The 16,155-nt window shown below is 29.8% G+C and overlaps 1 protein-coding gene across 10 annotated transcripts in view; it reads left to right on the forward strand.

Annotated features, from left to right (window-relative positions):
• fru (fruitless) overlaps positions 1–16,155 on the forward strand; it is a 32,568-nt gene that overhangs the window by 1,900 nt on the left and 14,513 nt on the right. For 3 of the 10 annotated variants that reach the window (XM_035087135.1, XM_035087136.1, XM_035087134.1), the window contains exons 2-4: positions 2,857–3,407; positions 4,757–4,936; positions 7,453–7,576. In XM_035087135.1, the coding sequence (XP_034943026.1) occupies positions 2,857–3,407; positions 4,757–4,936; positions 7,453–7,576 (855 nt within the window). The other 7 variants (XM_035087133.1, XM_035087132.1, XM_035087128.1 and 4 more) reach the window with 7 other exon arrangements.

The raw sequence follows: 16,155 nt of genomic DNA on the forward strand, positions 1-16,155 counted from the left end.
GTCAAAATGCTATTTTTGTTGATTAAAAGCTCTCGAGATATTCCATCAGAATCGATAAAGACTAAAATTAATTTTGTCGAGAATAAACTGATGATGTTCGCTAATTATCGTTTGTTAATGCTAACTGAAGCAGAGAGATTCAGTAGGTCTGTATGGATTGGCACTAACTATATTTGTTTAATCCTCATAGAGCCACTTCTGTCTAATGGTATTAAACACTCGCGAGTATTATAATAGGTTGGAAAATTTCATCGAATCATGCTTTAATTGCAAACGATCATACCTATTATATACATACGTTTACATTCCTACTTTATTATTTATCGAATATTCATATACAATCATCGGTAATGTATTTCAGTTATACAAGAATACTTATGAAGTATATAGTTTATTTTATATTCATATAAATCCACAATTATATGAAACGAAACAATCGTACATAATAGAATGCATCATGAATGCATTTATCAGTTACCGCATTTCTCACATTGCACCTCGTTTTGACCGTTAAATAGTTTATGGATTATATGATTTAATAATCACTCACGCATACCTATCGATGCTTATTATGATAAATATTTTATGCTTTTGTTTACTCGTCATGGATATTTACGATTAAATGTAAGACGAAATGATGTTTATTCACTGATTTATCTTGCTAATGTTGATGCTAAATTCAATGGAACGTACATCAGCCAAGGAGTAATAACATTGAACTAACTTAATTCATTTATCCTGCCGTCGGGATTACGATGTTAACCCGCAATCACTTGCGCGATAGGCTTTAATATCACTTTAGTCACTTTAAATTAATTACTTAACTAACGTGAAAATTTTTACTTGTTTTAGTAATTAATTTTTGTTAATGATTTTCAGTCCCATTATTCATCCCATCAATTTTGTCATCATAATCATTTAACATATATTTCATTAAGCCATTATCATTATAATCAATTTACAGCATTTTCATAATGTTATAAAAATAATCGTTAATTATTCGAAATTGCAAAATATAGTTGGAGGGGAAAAAAATGTTGAAATTTTTTTTTTCAAAGTCTTTATTGTACAAATTTTTCTTTCAATTTTCTGATAGCTATCTTTTGCTTTAAATGCACACATTTCTAGTTCGAAGAATAATAATAATAATCATCATCATTTACTGTCGGAAATTCCACCTTCCGCTTCTCCAACCACGAATTATTTACCGTTGATTACCTTCTAAATAAACACTAGAAGATCAATGAAAAACAAATTATTTTATGAAAATTTAACTTCAAAGTTTTTTGTATAAAAAATTAAATTTTTTTTCTTTTTGATCAAAAAATTAATTAGAAACTATTTTTTTTTTTCATTTTCGTGTAATAACAATTTTTTAGGCGGCAGTCTGACGAATTTGATTTATAAACTGATATCGAAGAAAATTATTTATGCACAAAAGTGAGAAAATAACTTTATAAACATACTTCAAACAATAGAATAATAATGATAAATAATAGTGTGAAAAGATGTATACAACAGTAACAATGAATAAGTTGAAAAGACTTGATAGTAGTATCATTTTTCGAGATAAAACACGTGTACGAAGTTTATCGTCGGTATTTTTACCACCTTGAAGATCAAAATGCAAGAAATAATCAGATAGTTGTATCATCCACTTGAAGATGAGTAATTTGGTATGTAATATTTATGAATTTATTGATCCGTCGTTTGATATTTTAATAAATATAATTCGAAGAATGAGCGGGAGATTAAATGACGCGGAAAACTAGAATTTGAATTGGCCCGCGTTTACTAAGTTTAGCGCGGCATCCAGTAGGCTGCGAAGTGTGTCAGAAGCGAATCAGTGAGTGACTGAGGCCGCTCGGCAGATGCACGAAGGTCATAAGTATTTTAAAAATAAGGCCGTAGGTATTGGCAGATTGGTATGGTATGGCAGTGCATGGTAGTGGACATTAAGGGTCGGGTGGCGTTGTAATGGCAAAGAGTTTGTTTAAGGTGAGTAGTTAATGGCGGTTATGAGGAGCGGCGAAAAACTTGTACAAGTGTATTAAATGATAAAAATACTGGTAATTTAGAGTTTAGTGTTAAAAGTAGAGTCATAATTAAAGTAAATAATGTGAAATTTAGTAATAGAGAGTAGTAAAGGCGTGTAGTACCAACGCATAGATGTTGGCGTGGCGTTAAGTTGTGTTTAGTCGCGTCAGTCAACAATAAATCGAGTAATTTTTACTAGCAAGAGGAATAGCCTCGTGCTCACTCGTGCTAGTATAAGTATAGTTGTAGTATAGAGTCTCTTGAATACGGTGATCCGACAATGGCGCCCAAGCATCGCGAATATTGACATTGTCGAAAACATTATCTCGAATTTAGTGTTATTTACACATATGTGGGCGGCACAGTCACGTATTGCGTCGCAATTTTATTTCTAACCTCGTACAGTGAATGCGCGTGCACTTTGTTCTACATTTAAATAACGTGTGTATAATATTTTTCAACGGAGGTTATGCGAATTAATGTTTTTGAAACGTATAGTAGCAACTCGTGAACCCTGAAGGGTTTTACAGTTATACTGCAATGTGGCACATTTGCAGAAGCGTAGAGAACGTTGTGTAGGCCTAGAGCCGAGATAGTCCTACTAAATATTACAGCTGGCACGTAGTTGTGCGTGTGTTTTATAAATAATTATTTTTGTAAACGTGCGAATCAGGGTCTAAGGGTTGTTACACGTTATATTACGCTTGCCTCTAAGGGATTCAGGGTGGCGCGAACACTGCTAACTGAATCACATAAACACCAAAGTGTTTACTTAATTTATTTAACTTGTACAAAAGACTCTAGATAGTTTGGTTATAGGGTCGGGATTGGAGATAAACAAGATGGACCAACAGTATTGCCTTCGGTGGAACAATCATCCAGCGAATTTAACGGACGTGTTGAGCTCATTACTTGCAAGAGAAGCTCTGTGTGACGTTACTCTCGCCTGCGTTGGAGAGACATTCAAGGCTCACCAAACGATATTGTCGGCTTGCAGTCCTTATTTTGAAAATATATTTCTTCAAAACACTCATCCACACCCAATTATTTTCCTCAAGGATGTCAATGACACCGAGATGAAGGCATTGCTCCACTTTATGTATAAAGGAGAGGTTAATGTTAGTCAACATCTATTACCTATGTTTCTCAAGACCGCTGAGGCATTACAAATCAGAGGTCTCACTGACAATAGTGTAAATAACAAAACTGAAGAAAAAAGTCCGTCTCCTGAGCCAGAGACACACGGAACCAACAGGCGTTCTGATTCTCCTAACCTCCAAGGTTCAGAAAAAAAAAAACGAAAATTGTCTGGCAGTTATGATGTTTTACTTACGGGTCCACCAAGCGAACGTTTCTTGTCCGATTCTCAGGTAAATCAAATTTATTTTTTTTTTAATCTCATAAATTATTTTTTATTTTTTGTACAATATATACTGACAATTTTATTTCAGTTAACTGTATTTTTTTCAACATCACACACACATGCTATCTAAATATCTGATGTAATTTTTTGGTCAAAAATAATCACATCAACAAGATATTTTACTAAATAATTGAATTTCATTATGAATTTGATTTTTATGATAAAATTCCTCTTTTATTATTATTGCTATTTATTGTTGATGAAATTTTCACTTCATTAGCTTCTAAATTTCACAATACAATTATTATTATACATACATTTAAATTCTTCATAATCAATATGATAATTTAAATACAAATATAATTAAATTATAAAATAATTACTAGAAAGAATTTATATCTATCAATAGATTACAAGCCTATCAATTCAGCCATGAAAGAATTTCTCACTCAACAATTGCTTTTCAGAGTAATTTTAATTTTCACAAAAGTATTTCCTATTCTTTCTATTATTTTTACTCTGCCAATCATCCTTTTCAACTCTTGAAACTTTCTCCAGGTCCTAGTATACATTTTATTTGACCTAGATTTGAACTAGGATACCTTGTTCGTTGAGCCACATGGTTTTTGAACGCGGGTCCCTTTCTCCACTAAAGATATTTAGCACAGGAGCGAAATTACAGTGTCGTCTCTCTTTAAGAATGAATGGCGCACTTGTAAGCAGGATAATTATTTATATTCAGACTGAAGTTGTAATAGTGGATGTCCTTGAAAACATCTTTTTAAGATACAATGTTATATACATCAGATATCAACACACATAAATGGCTGTCAGAAGTCATGTATTGTCTTAAAACTTTTCCGCTATCACACGAATACTCATAAACCTTTTAATGTATTTAACTATTATTACATTCTGTTCAGTCATACAATCATCTCTGTATTATAACTAAAATTCTTGAAACTAAATGGTAAAAAAAGATTGTGCTAGATAAATCTTTAGCTTATATAAATGTTAAAATTGTCCAAATTATTCGTAAATTATCAGTGCCATTTTTTTGTACTTTGCTGCAGACTTTTATGTATGATTGATTACTCAGCTTTTCAAATAATCATTCATACGACCTTGGAAATGAAACCAATAAGCATTTTTTATCGTACTTAATAAAACAGCTGTTCTATCTTTTAACATCAAACGTAAATGAATAACAAATTTTTCAAAATATATTTGTTCTTACAATAATCAAGCATCTGAAGATATACATTTATACCTTTAACATTATTTTAATTTGATAAAAAATTATTTTATCAAATATTTCGTATATAAATGATAATATTAATCTTATTTTATTTTCAGGCCTCATCTCAATGTAGTTACAAATCAAGTCCTACAGTGATTCCAAAGTTAAATAATACACTAGGTGGCGATTTAGAAGATGGAGGTCGAACAATATCTCCATCATCTCAAACACCAACGGCTATCAAACAGGAAGTTGACCACCACATGCCTGACTTCCATGACAATATTTCTCTACCTGTAAGTACACATTTATCGTTATAATCTTGTTGCATGAATATGTTATGGACTATCGCTCATATTATCATTATTTTATGTATTCATTAGTGCATCACATTTATTTTTAATCATCAATATAATTTATCTATATTTTCCTAGTGTTGTGAATCTTCTTTCTTATCTCTTACTTTTTTTCTCATTTTTTCATTTCCATGATTACATTAAATAATTTTACCTATCATTCAACTACAGGTAGCCTTTTAAACGCATTGTAATTAACAATTAAAAGTAGCATTTTTATTTTCTTTTATTAACTTTTGTGTTTAAGAAAGTTGTAATTTACACATTGAATGATGTTTATAATTATTTTGTGATGATAAACATTTTTTAATTGTAATCTCAGCATATGCCATCGAATTCATCCGATTTTAAATGTATACAAATGAATATTTTTTAATACTGAAGCGTTCAACTCAATCATCGACGCATGACGTGATTGTATAAGCATTCGAAAAGGTTGCGCTACTATATGCCCGACCCGCGACCAGTTTTTTTTAACATTTGCAAATAGGTAGGCGCGCGAAACTTTTTCACGCACAAATATGTGTACAAAAATATATAGAAATACATGTATATGTTTTGCCAGTTTTTTTTCTTCTTATAGTTTAGCCCTGAATATAATCATAAATCCGTTATTTATATATAATTCGTAGTTTCACATCCTACATATTTTAACAACATCACGGATTCTCTTTAGGGCGTATCCAAGAACGCACGTCGAAAATGGGAAGGAAGGGATTTGAAATTTAAAAATGAATTATCACAAAAAATAGACCTAAACAAAATAATTTTAAAATCAAATGAAAGGAATAATTAATGAATGAATAAAAAAAAAAAAATGCGTAAAAGAACAGAAAATAGCAGAATCGAAGAGTCAAATGTGTTGAATTAAACACACATCCTTTCCTTCTCTGTTGACAGACTAGTGTGGAGTGGGAGGTTCAAAGAGATGAGAAGAGTGATGAAACTATGGATATTCAGAGAGTCGCGGCACAGCCCGATCGTCCAGCAAGCGCGACAATTTTGCAAATGTCTCGCGAGAGCGCCATCATGGCAGGAGGGGCTATGTGTATTGATATGTCGACAATTCCAGATTACTACGAGAATCAGCTTAACCCAATAAAAAATCATTATGCCTCTCAAAAAATCATAAATAGTTATATCAATTCTTCTTATGGCTCTAGCCAGCCAGTGAATACAGTCAATAGGACTGGTAATACCAAAAATTTCAAGATTTCGCAAAACGAAAGTAGTCACGTGGTAAAACCGATAAGCGTTAATGCTCTCCGGCAAGGTATTTCGGTTATACAATCAGCGTTGTCTAGTGCTCTTCAACGACCGGTAGTTCAGGGCAAAAAAACAGGAAAGTTCAAACCCTCTTGGCTTGACATCTATCCCTGGCTTCAATATGATCAACATAATAATCTTATGTTTTGTAAATACTGTAGAAAGTGGAGCGATTCTATTCCAGAAATACGAACATCTTTCGCTGCCGGCAATAGCAATTTTAGGCTTGAAATAGTTAATCATCATGATAAATGTAAGGCACATAATTTGTGTGTATTGAAAGAAAGCGAAGTGAAGGCTGGTTATTCCTTTGGTACAAATCAATGCTAGCAAGAAGCTATTATAGACCAACGCTTTGCTTTTGATGCTTTGGTAATGTTCAAGATCACTTTCTGGTCTCGACCATCATACTTTTTTAGTACTTTATGTACTCAGGTTACCTTACTTAATGCTATTGCATTTAAGATGCATTCAGTTATTACAAGTGTGAAATGAATAAGTGTCAAGAGTAAATGTATTTAGTGTTTTAATTTATAATTTTTTTTTCTTGTATGCTCAATGATTGTGATAAGTCTATTGGCTTGAATAACATTGAATGCAATAATTTTTTTTATCACTTCAAATTCTATCATTAATATGCATTTAAAATATTTTATATTTGTTATTTGAATTTAAAGTTAATGCAAAAAATAACTTTTATATTTTTATTTGAAATTATGTAGAGTACTCAGGGTTATTAATTATTATTTTTTATTGAATAGATGAACAAAATGATGGAAATAAATAAAAAATTTACCTTTCGTTTTATATTTATACATAAATAATCGGAATTTTTATTCTTGTTTTATTTAGTTTTTTCAAATGTAAATCTAAAGAAGATGAAAATATTTATTTTCATTTTATACAACAGAAAAATTTTATAATATATTTTGTATATTTATTCAATTATAAATACTAAAAAATCTGTATAGAAAAATTGTTTCTTAAATAGGCAATTTTACATTTGTTAATTGTTGAAAATTCTTGATAAATAAATGTCATAAAAATTTGAAGTGTGTAGTTCATATGCATAATTATTCTTCTTGATGGCATGTTAATTAATGAAAAAATATTCATCACTATGCGTATATTACGGAGTTCAATTAGATGAATATTGCATATAATATTGACATATTTCTGATTGTGTTTAGGGCCATCCGGTTGGAATGTTAGGAGAAGACGGAGGACCAACGGCGGGGGCGTTAAGTGATGGTGTACCAGGAATGGAAACGTCTGAACACCACAATCCACCGGAAATTCTCGACGGGCTGGATGGTAAGACTTTATTAACATATTTTCTTAAATTAAAAATATTTTATACTCAAGTGTACATATTGCTTATGGGTCATAATTACGTTCCATTCAATTCCACAATGATGAATAATTTTATTGATGAACGATTGTCTTTTGAAGAAAAATAATCCTTTAACAATATTGTAAAATAAATTTTAAAAAAAAGTGCACTTGAGTTGATGAAATGGAGGGACATATGCATGCACGTTTGGAATGACTTCTCGAATAGGGCATCGTAGTTACAAAAAAGGTTCCTCTGTTTCCCTTGTAAACATAAAATAGTCTTGTGTAAATTTTTTATAAATCATTCAATGACTTTCCTCACATTATATATATTTATTACTATATATATATAAATCTAGAAGATACCAATTATTGAACAGTCCCTTAAAATGAAATTATAAGAAATTGGAATTCACTACATAGGCCCTTTATGTTGTGGTGATGGTATCGTGCATTTGCCATGTTATCATAGTAGTAACAAAATAAAGTGTGTCTCTCTCCCTGTCTCATGAATTTAATTTTAATTATTTTTATTTTTCTTTTTTTTGTTAATTTCTTTATTTTTTTAAATTTTATTATTAATTTAAAGATTGACAATGATAGATATATATTTGCGTAAATCGATTTTAACAAATATTTATGCTGGGTATCAAGAATTGAAGTTCAGGTGTAAGAAAATGAACAAAACTCAATTGTAATTGAAATTGGTGCGTGTGGTGGTTGTATGTGATTGATTGTTGAGTGATTGGGATTTTTTTTGCATTTAATTTAGTAGTATCATTTGTTAGTCATCAGTTACACATTATTTTCTCTCTAATTTATAAGAATAATTTTTTTTTTATTGGGTTAAGGGGCTCTTGTGTGTAAATAATATTCTTCACTCTATCATGCTTTTTTTTATTTTTATAATTAGGTTTGTGCTTTTTTGCATGTTTTTTTTAGACTACCTGAACATATCAAAGTACAATTAAACATAACACAGTACTTTCCAACTTCATTTATCAATTTTTTTTTACTCACACTATTCGTTTTAGTTAGGTTTCAATTTGGTTTCCATGATTCTTCTTTTCCACTGAACAATTAGAATCTAAGATTCAAATGTATTCAGTTATCACTATTTTCTTCAAGCATATTTTTTCAATTTCCTTTTAATTTAAAGAAATGACTTAATTGTATTAAGATCATCGATTAGAATTCTTATTTAAATTAAAATTTTATAAAGAAAAAGACTTTGTTAATCATAAAATAATCTTTTGTTTTCATTATTCAAATCGTTTGTTCTTCATTTTTTCTTTCAATTCTTCTTATATTGATAACTGTTGAAACTTGGTTCATTTAAATTGTTTGATCATTTGTCTCTTTATGAATAAAGTTTTTTGCTGTATTGGATTATTTAATGTTTATTTATCTTCATCAAGCTGATTTTGGTATTTTATTTTTAATTTGAACGTACAATGTAGATGTGTGACGTAGACATATTTTTTACGAGTGTGGTAAAGATAAAAAATTAAAGCACTTTGTAAATGAACGATCGATATGTGCATATAGATTTTGATTCAACGTTTGAATAAGCAAGAAAAATTTCCAAAAAATAGACGAATTATTGTAAAAGCATTTCTCTATAAGTTGTTCATATTTTTTTTGAAAGTGTGCAATTAAAAATTAAAATACTTTGATATAAATAAATATGTTTTTCTCTACCGCTATTTTTGAAACCAGTAGAAGAATGAAATGGTAGATACTATTCAAAGTGTGCAAAATTTTAAATACGAGTATGACAAAAAATTACATATAAATATCAATTGAAATGGAATCTTGCATTCCAGGAACAACAGGAATAAACAAAAAAGACAAGGACTTTAAGTTTGAACTTCACAGTAAATTAGAGACGCAGCTTGGTACGGAAAGTTGTAGGCTATGTGGTAAGAGCGTTGCCAATATTAAGAAACACATGAAATCTCATTTTCCTGATAAGTATCAGTGTCAGATTTGCATGATATCATTGACGAGATCCGATAATTTAAAAAGGCATATCAAACTCAAACACGGCATCCGAGAGGGATCAATGATATCGCCTTTTATGCGCATGGAGGCTAAACACTTCCTTGCTAAATCGGACGAATCATATCTCACCTAGCTCAATTGAAAAGTTATCATCATGTGGCAAGCGGTGATAAAAGAATAAAAAACAACAAATAATTATTAATAAAATTCATCTAAAAATAATAAACCACTGCTAATTTTAGCTGTCTCATATAAAGATTCGTTAAATGCAGTGTAAGCTAAAGTAATTGTCGACTGACGTGACAATTAATTAATTGGAACTTCAAATTTGTCCGTTTTTATAATCCAATGGCACTTTTATTATAGTTGGAGACAAATAGAACAATCACGACAAGACTACCTCCTAAAAAAATTATTTATTAAAAAAGTAATACTTATTAAACTCAAGTACAATCAGTGCCATGTAAACTACTTAATAGATAAGTGTTTGATTTTATATAATAACTTATTTATTGAAACAAACAAAAAAAAAACACAAAAAAAGTACAAAAGATATAAAAAGAAAAAGAGAAAAAAATCCTTTTAAATTATAAATGTACCTTAATTAGATTATACGTATTTATTAATATTTATAAATATTTAAGATTTAAGGATAGATTTTTAAACGTTTCATGTATTAATTATATGTCGTAAATTATATATTTATATTTGATGATTGTGTTGAAAAGATATTGCTCAAAAAAAAACGTAAGAAACACGAATGTCTGTCACAACAATTAGGAAAAAAATTCCTAATATAATTCGCAACGTGAAAATGTCCCCTTTTTTCTCCACAGCGTTCTAAAGCTGTTGGAAGTATATAAGAAAATACGATAGAATGAAATGTGAAAGCTCGCTTCAGAAACTAGAAACTCATTGGGTGTCACGTAAAATACATGAATGAAATGCTCAAACATTTGGATTCTAACAGATACAAATTTTTTCTTTAAAGCAATTAATTTTTCCCATTTTGTTTTGATTAAGTTAGTATTATTGTTTTTCCAAGTTGACTTCTTCTTTTTCTACTTCAGAGTTTTTATAATTTTTTTTTCTATTACTTACTTTGACTTGACTTTGTAGGTTTCATTTCCTTTTATATTTTATTCTTTACGAACTAGTGAACTGGCTTTTGCCAAGTCTCCATTTTTCATTTCTTACTTATCATTTCTTTAGTTGCAAATCAAAAGTGTTCGTTTGCAGTTTTTATCATTCCTGACAGTAATATCTTTTTCAAGGCGGTAGTGTCATCTTCAGACAACTCCACTAATTGATAAAATACTTTTTAATAGATTAAGTTGCATATATCAAATGAATTCATTAAATTGAAATTATTTCACAAGTGTAAATAAAAATCTTCTCACAGTGATTTTTTTTCTCCAAAGATTCATATATAAAACTGCCAGGAAATTGAATATAAAATTTTACTTTTAGTTTTTTTTATTATCAAAGGCTATTCTGTGAGTACTTTGGTGAGAGCTAGAATCGCCATCGCCGTGACCGTGCATTTTTATCGTGAGTTTCTCCATTCACTCCATGAGCATCTTTGTAGTAGATTTATTTTACTCAATATGAGAGATCGTTCGCGGTAGAGAAAGCGACAAAATACAAAATACATAATATATATTTTTTTAACACAGTATTACACTAATATAATTATTTATTCTACTTACTAGTAGTTAATAACCGTAGTACTACTAATTATAATGATAATAATAATACCTAATGTATCGCGATTTAAGGCGTAGGTTGTGAATCACCAATTTTATCCAATTAAACGTTAAGCAAGGGAATGAAAAAAAAATTTTTAAACTAATAATTATAATTAAAAAAAAAAATACTAAAAATGAAATAAAAATGAACTATATAGAAAGACTGAGTAAGGATTTCCGAGTCTAAACGGCTCGAAATAGTCATTAAAAACTAGTCTCCAAAGGCCACAGGCTTTAACGTAAATCCAGGTTCTTTGAGGTTTCAATTCCCTCTTGTTGGTGCCTTTTAAAAGTCAATATCAATTTTTAGTGTTCAACAAAAATTGTAAAGTATTTTTGAGATTCTAATGACGATTTTAAATAAATTAAATATACAAATGAAAAATGATAAAAATAATATCGTCGTTGCACATGACAAAGTTTCACAGATTAATTACATAGATATGAGAGAACATGAAATTTAGCTATCCTTTCTGACATTTTATTTTATATTGTGTTATATAAATACATATTGCTCTTAATTGATGTAACTTTATCATTTCTGTCACTATATCACGTCACTTTTTCATCCGTAATAATGTAATGTTTTTTTAAACGTTATTCTGCTTCTTTTATAAATCTATTCAAGTTTATATTTGTCCAAAACAAGTCTCGTAGTTTATCATTAGCTTCCTCTTCCGGTAGATTATAAAATAAACACATAAGATAATTATTACTTTAAAGATTTAATTAAGTTCATCCGATGTTACTAGCATATTTTTTTTTTTATTTAGACATGTTTTTATTTAAGTCATTTCCTTCATTGTACCTTCAGTAATCCAATAATTGTCGAATTATCATTTTCTATAAATATTTCACGTAATCCTTCTCATCTTTCTATTGTCACAAATTAATCATGAACCTTTGCAAATTATTAATAATAATAAAAAAAAAATAAGTTTATAATTGTCTTTATTATATAACCACGATTTATGTTTTCTCGGCTAGTGGCCTATAGTTTTATCGCGATTATCTTTATAATTTAATAATTCTTTAAATGAGTGTATAAGTGATGTATGTATGTGTGTTTTTTCTTTGAATTAAATCATTTAAGGTGCATTTATTGTGTGTATAAACACCAGAATTTTCCAAATTTTTTTATAACTATTTATTTTATTTAGTATAATGACAAAATAATTTTAAATTAAATAAATTATTTGTACATTTATTTATCGTAATGTATAGAATTTTCTGGTGTTCATTTTCATATTGAAATAAAGTTTTTTATACATGTGGCTACTTAAATTTAAATTCCAAGTGTTAATTGATACCTGTTCAATACTAAAAAAAAAAAATAAATACCATAAGTCAAGATAAACGATGAAATAAAAAATAATAAAATTGAGTTAAATAAAAATAGTACTAAACAGCTAAAAGAAGAAAAAATGTAATCGTTATATAACGTTTAAATTGTAGATGGGAAAAATAAGTTGTTGGTTGTTATCTAATGTTTCAAATAATGTGTATCGTCAACGAAACAGTCTATCTTTTTTCATCATAAGATAAGCTTCTTAGTCACTTTTAATCTCACCCTTATTATAGTTACCTCTAGTTCCTCGATAAGAGGATCAACGCTCCGTGACAAAATTCCGCAAAGAGTTTCTTTTAAAGTCTAAAGTAGCATCGGGTGCTTTGGTTTACTGTTTCCTTTTCCTTCTTATCAATTGCATTGCCCGCTACTTCTTGTCTTTAAACTATTTTCTTACTACTTTACTTACCTCCGAGTCAAGAGTTTTTTTAGCTATCGTATCATTCTGTACTTGCTCTCTCAATCATCCTTGGTTATATAGAACATTAAATCATATTCTCCTTGCTCACTCAATTGAAATAAGTAGCTTTCACTAATTCTCTCTCACATTTAATTCATTTTTATATCTAAATTTAAATCAGAATTTGAAATATAAATTATGTCTCTCATTAAAACAACAGATTTCATTTATCGGGGAAAAACAATTTTTTCATCCTAGATCCACAATCAGTTCCTGTTCAGGAACATTAATATTATGGTAATCATAAACATCAACTTAAGTTGGAGGTGGATGAATAAAATGTATTCTAAGTTTATAATAAAAATAGACATTCAAGAATCACAGACTACAAGGATTCCAAGACAATGTTTATTATATTTACATGTTCATCTTCAGTTCATGTTCAAGTTCATGATTGTCTCATAACACGAACGTTCTTGAGCAGGAAATCCTTGTAAATCCAGGATGTTGTTGAGATTTTTTTACTCAAGTTTTTATTTCAAATGATGATAGCCATTATAATCAGATCATTCAGTTAAGTGATTGTTATTTAAGAAATTTCTTCAATTATTCAAGGTGTGATAAAAGTTATGAATCTAATTAACACGCCTTTATACTAACTATTAGTCAAGTGCTCCATGGAACGCAGAAAAGCGTCCCGAGAGAAATAAGAATTACAATAAAAAGAGAAAGAAGTATGGAATATACTAGCGTTATGATGCTCTTAACGAATACACTATCAGTCCTCGACTTCATCCTCTTTATATTTTTTTTATCTCTTTCGCTTTCTTTCCTTTACTATAACCCTCTGTTAACCTATTCAATTTACTTCTGCATTATTCTCTTTTCCGTCACTCTCTGCTCTTTGTCAATCTCATGCATATTTTTTTCTAAAAAAAAGACGAACGGATCAATGTTGATGAGTGCAAATACATTGTCAATAAATCGCCCAAGTTTTAAATAGAGACTTGAAGGGAATCCTCCGCCTCTCAATTTTTTTTCTCTTCAATTCCCTTTGCACAACCCTCTGTATCTACACACACACATACGACCCCTTCAGACTTGGATATTTCCTCACTCCTTTCCTTTTAACTTTGTTAATATTGGCTACTAATGTTTAAGCATTGAAAAATAAAGAAGAAAGAAGAAGAGAAAGGAAAAAAGGTGTATAGGTGTAGGCAGTGTGTGTAGGTGATAGAGGGAAAGCAAAAGAAAGTGAGAGATGGAGAAGGTTGATGGTGTAAGGTCATATATAAACCTAACTAAATGGTTTCAGTTGGTCTGGTAACTGTCTTCAATGTATACTGTTCTAATATAGATCACATACACATGCTTCTAAATCAACCCTAAATCTATAAATGAGATGCACAGAGAATGAGGAAATGTGGGTGGTATTATATCATCACATATCATGTTGATTCTGTTGTTGGCCAATACTGAAGGAAATCAATTACAGATACACTTCCATTGTAGTTACTCAATATTGCTTCTATTGCTCTGCAAATTACTAATACGGCTTATTTTCAAATTGAATTTCAAATATTCATACGAAATTAGTTCATTTGAGAATTGGTACTGATACAGAAGGTGGTGTAGACTTCAAGATATTGTTAGATAAAATCAAAGTATCTTTCACTTCATTATCATGGTTTTTTTTTTCTCATTTTAACTAGAACGTAATGATCAAAGTATCCATAATGTAGAGAAGAAAAATGTGTAACTAAAAAGATAATACCTTTGTGTTAGACTTAGCACATGGCTTATTTTCCAAAACAACACCCACCACACTTCTTGCTTTAGTTATATTTAAATAGACAGTTTATGAAGCGTAAGTTTGAAATTGTTACACGGCTGATCGATCGATTCTGTGCTTGACAAGTTTTTGAGATGTACTCGTTAAGGTCAAAAGGGTTCTACTGAACTTGTCTATTATATAGTGCTCTCATATAAGAATGAGGGATACAAAGTAAATCGAGGTCGATCTTGGCGTAATTTCAATTTTAAAGAACAAACTCGCAGTATCAAGCCAGCTTCTACTAACCGAGCCAGTTCTCTTATCTAGCTCTCAAACCTTCAGTCTACTTCAACTTACTTTACGGGAGTTGTTGTTCGTCAACTCAGTGCTCAATCCACCCTTGAAGAATCTTGAAACGGTTCTCAGTTATACTCTACTGCATTTCTTCTTTTCTCTGATTTTTCTCGCTATTTCTCTACTCTTTACCGTTAGATTTTTCTTTCTTACTCCGCTTAAGTGTTTAGAACGTATAGAGTATAGCATTTACCTCTCTGTAGTAATAACACTACGACGAGCTCACTTTTATTTCAGATTTTACCGACAAATACCCGGAAAAATCATGCTATTTCCACCTTTCTCTCTAACTTTATTTATATTTAACACTTGAGTGCGCACAGGAAATTTCATTAAAAAAAAGCACCAAAAAAATATTTTAAAAATTCTTTTTTCACAAAAATTTTTATATTTTCCTTGGTGAGTTTAACAAAAAATATTAGATTTAATTTTGAAAAATAACAAATTAATGAACTATTTATTTTAATTTATTTTTTCTCTTCACGTACTCTATGTAAAAATTTTAATTAATATACCTCAATTAAAAGTTTCCTATGAAATTGTTTGAAATCTTAGTGTTAATATTAAACCTTTAGTTTGCAATATGACAAAATAACTAATCAAGTAGTCACAAAATGAAATAATTAATCTAGAGCTTACATCAATCGATTATCAATTATTGTCAAGTTTAGACTCATAATAACATCCGTACCCAAGGTGACATTTCATGGACGTACTACAAAGCTTCCACTTAACCTTTGCAAGCCTTTCAGTTCCATTTTCGCAATCCTCTCCAATGATTATGCATCACCTCTAGACCTAATCATCTGCAATATTCATCTATGAGTAAATTGAGACTGATAAAGAGAAAGAGGGAGGGACGAGAACATGGAAGCAAAAGGGAGAGAGGGAGAGAGTCGAGGCTAGAGCAACAAGGAAAATAAATTAATA

This window comes from Chelonus insularis, unplaced genomic scaffold (assembly GCF_013357705.1).
Source record: "Chelonus insularis isolate UGA/USDA-ARS -01 unplaced genomic scaffold, ASM1335770v1 contig_406_pilon, whole genome shotgun sequence".
Taxonomy (NCBI): Eukaryota; Metazoa; Arthropoda; class Insecta; order Hymenoptera; family Braconidae; genus Chelonus; species Chelonus insularis.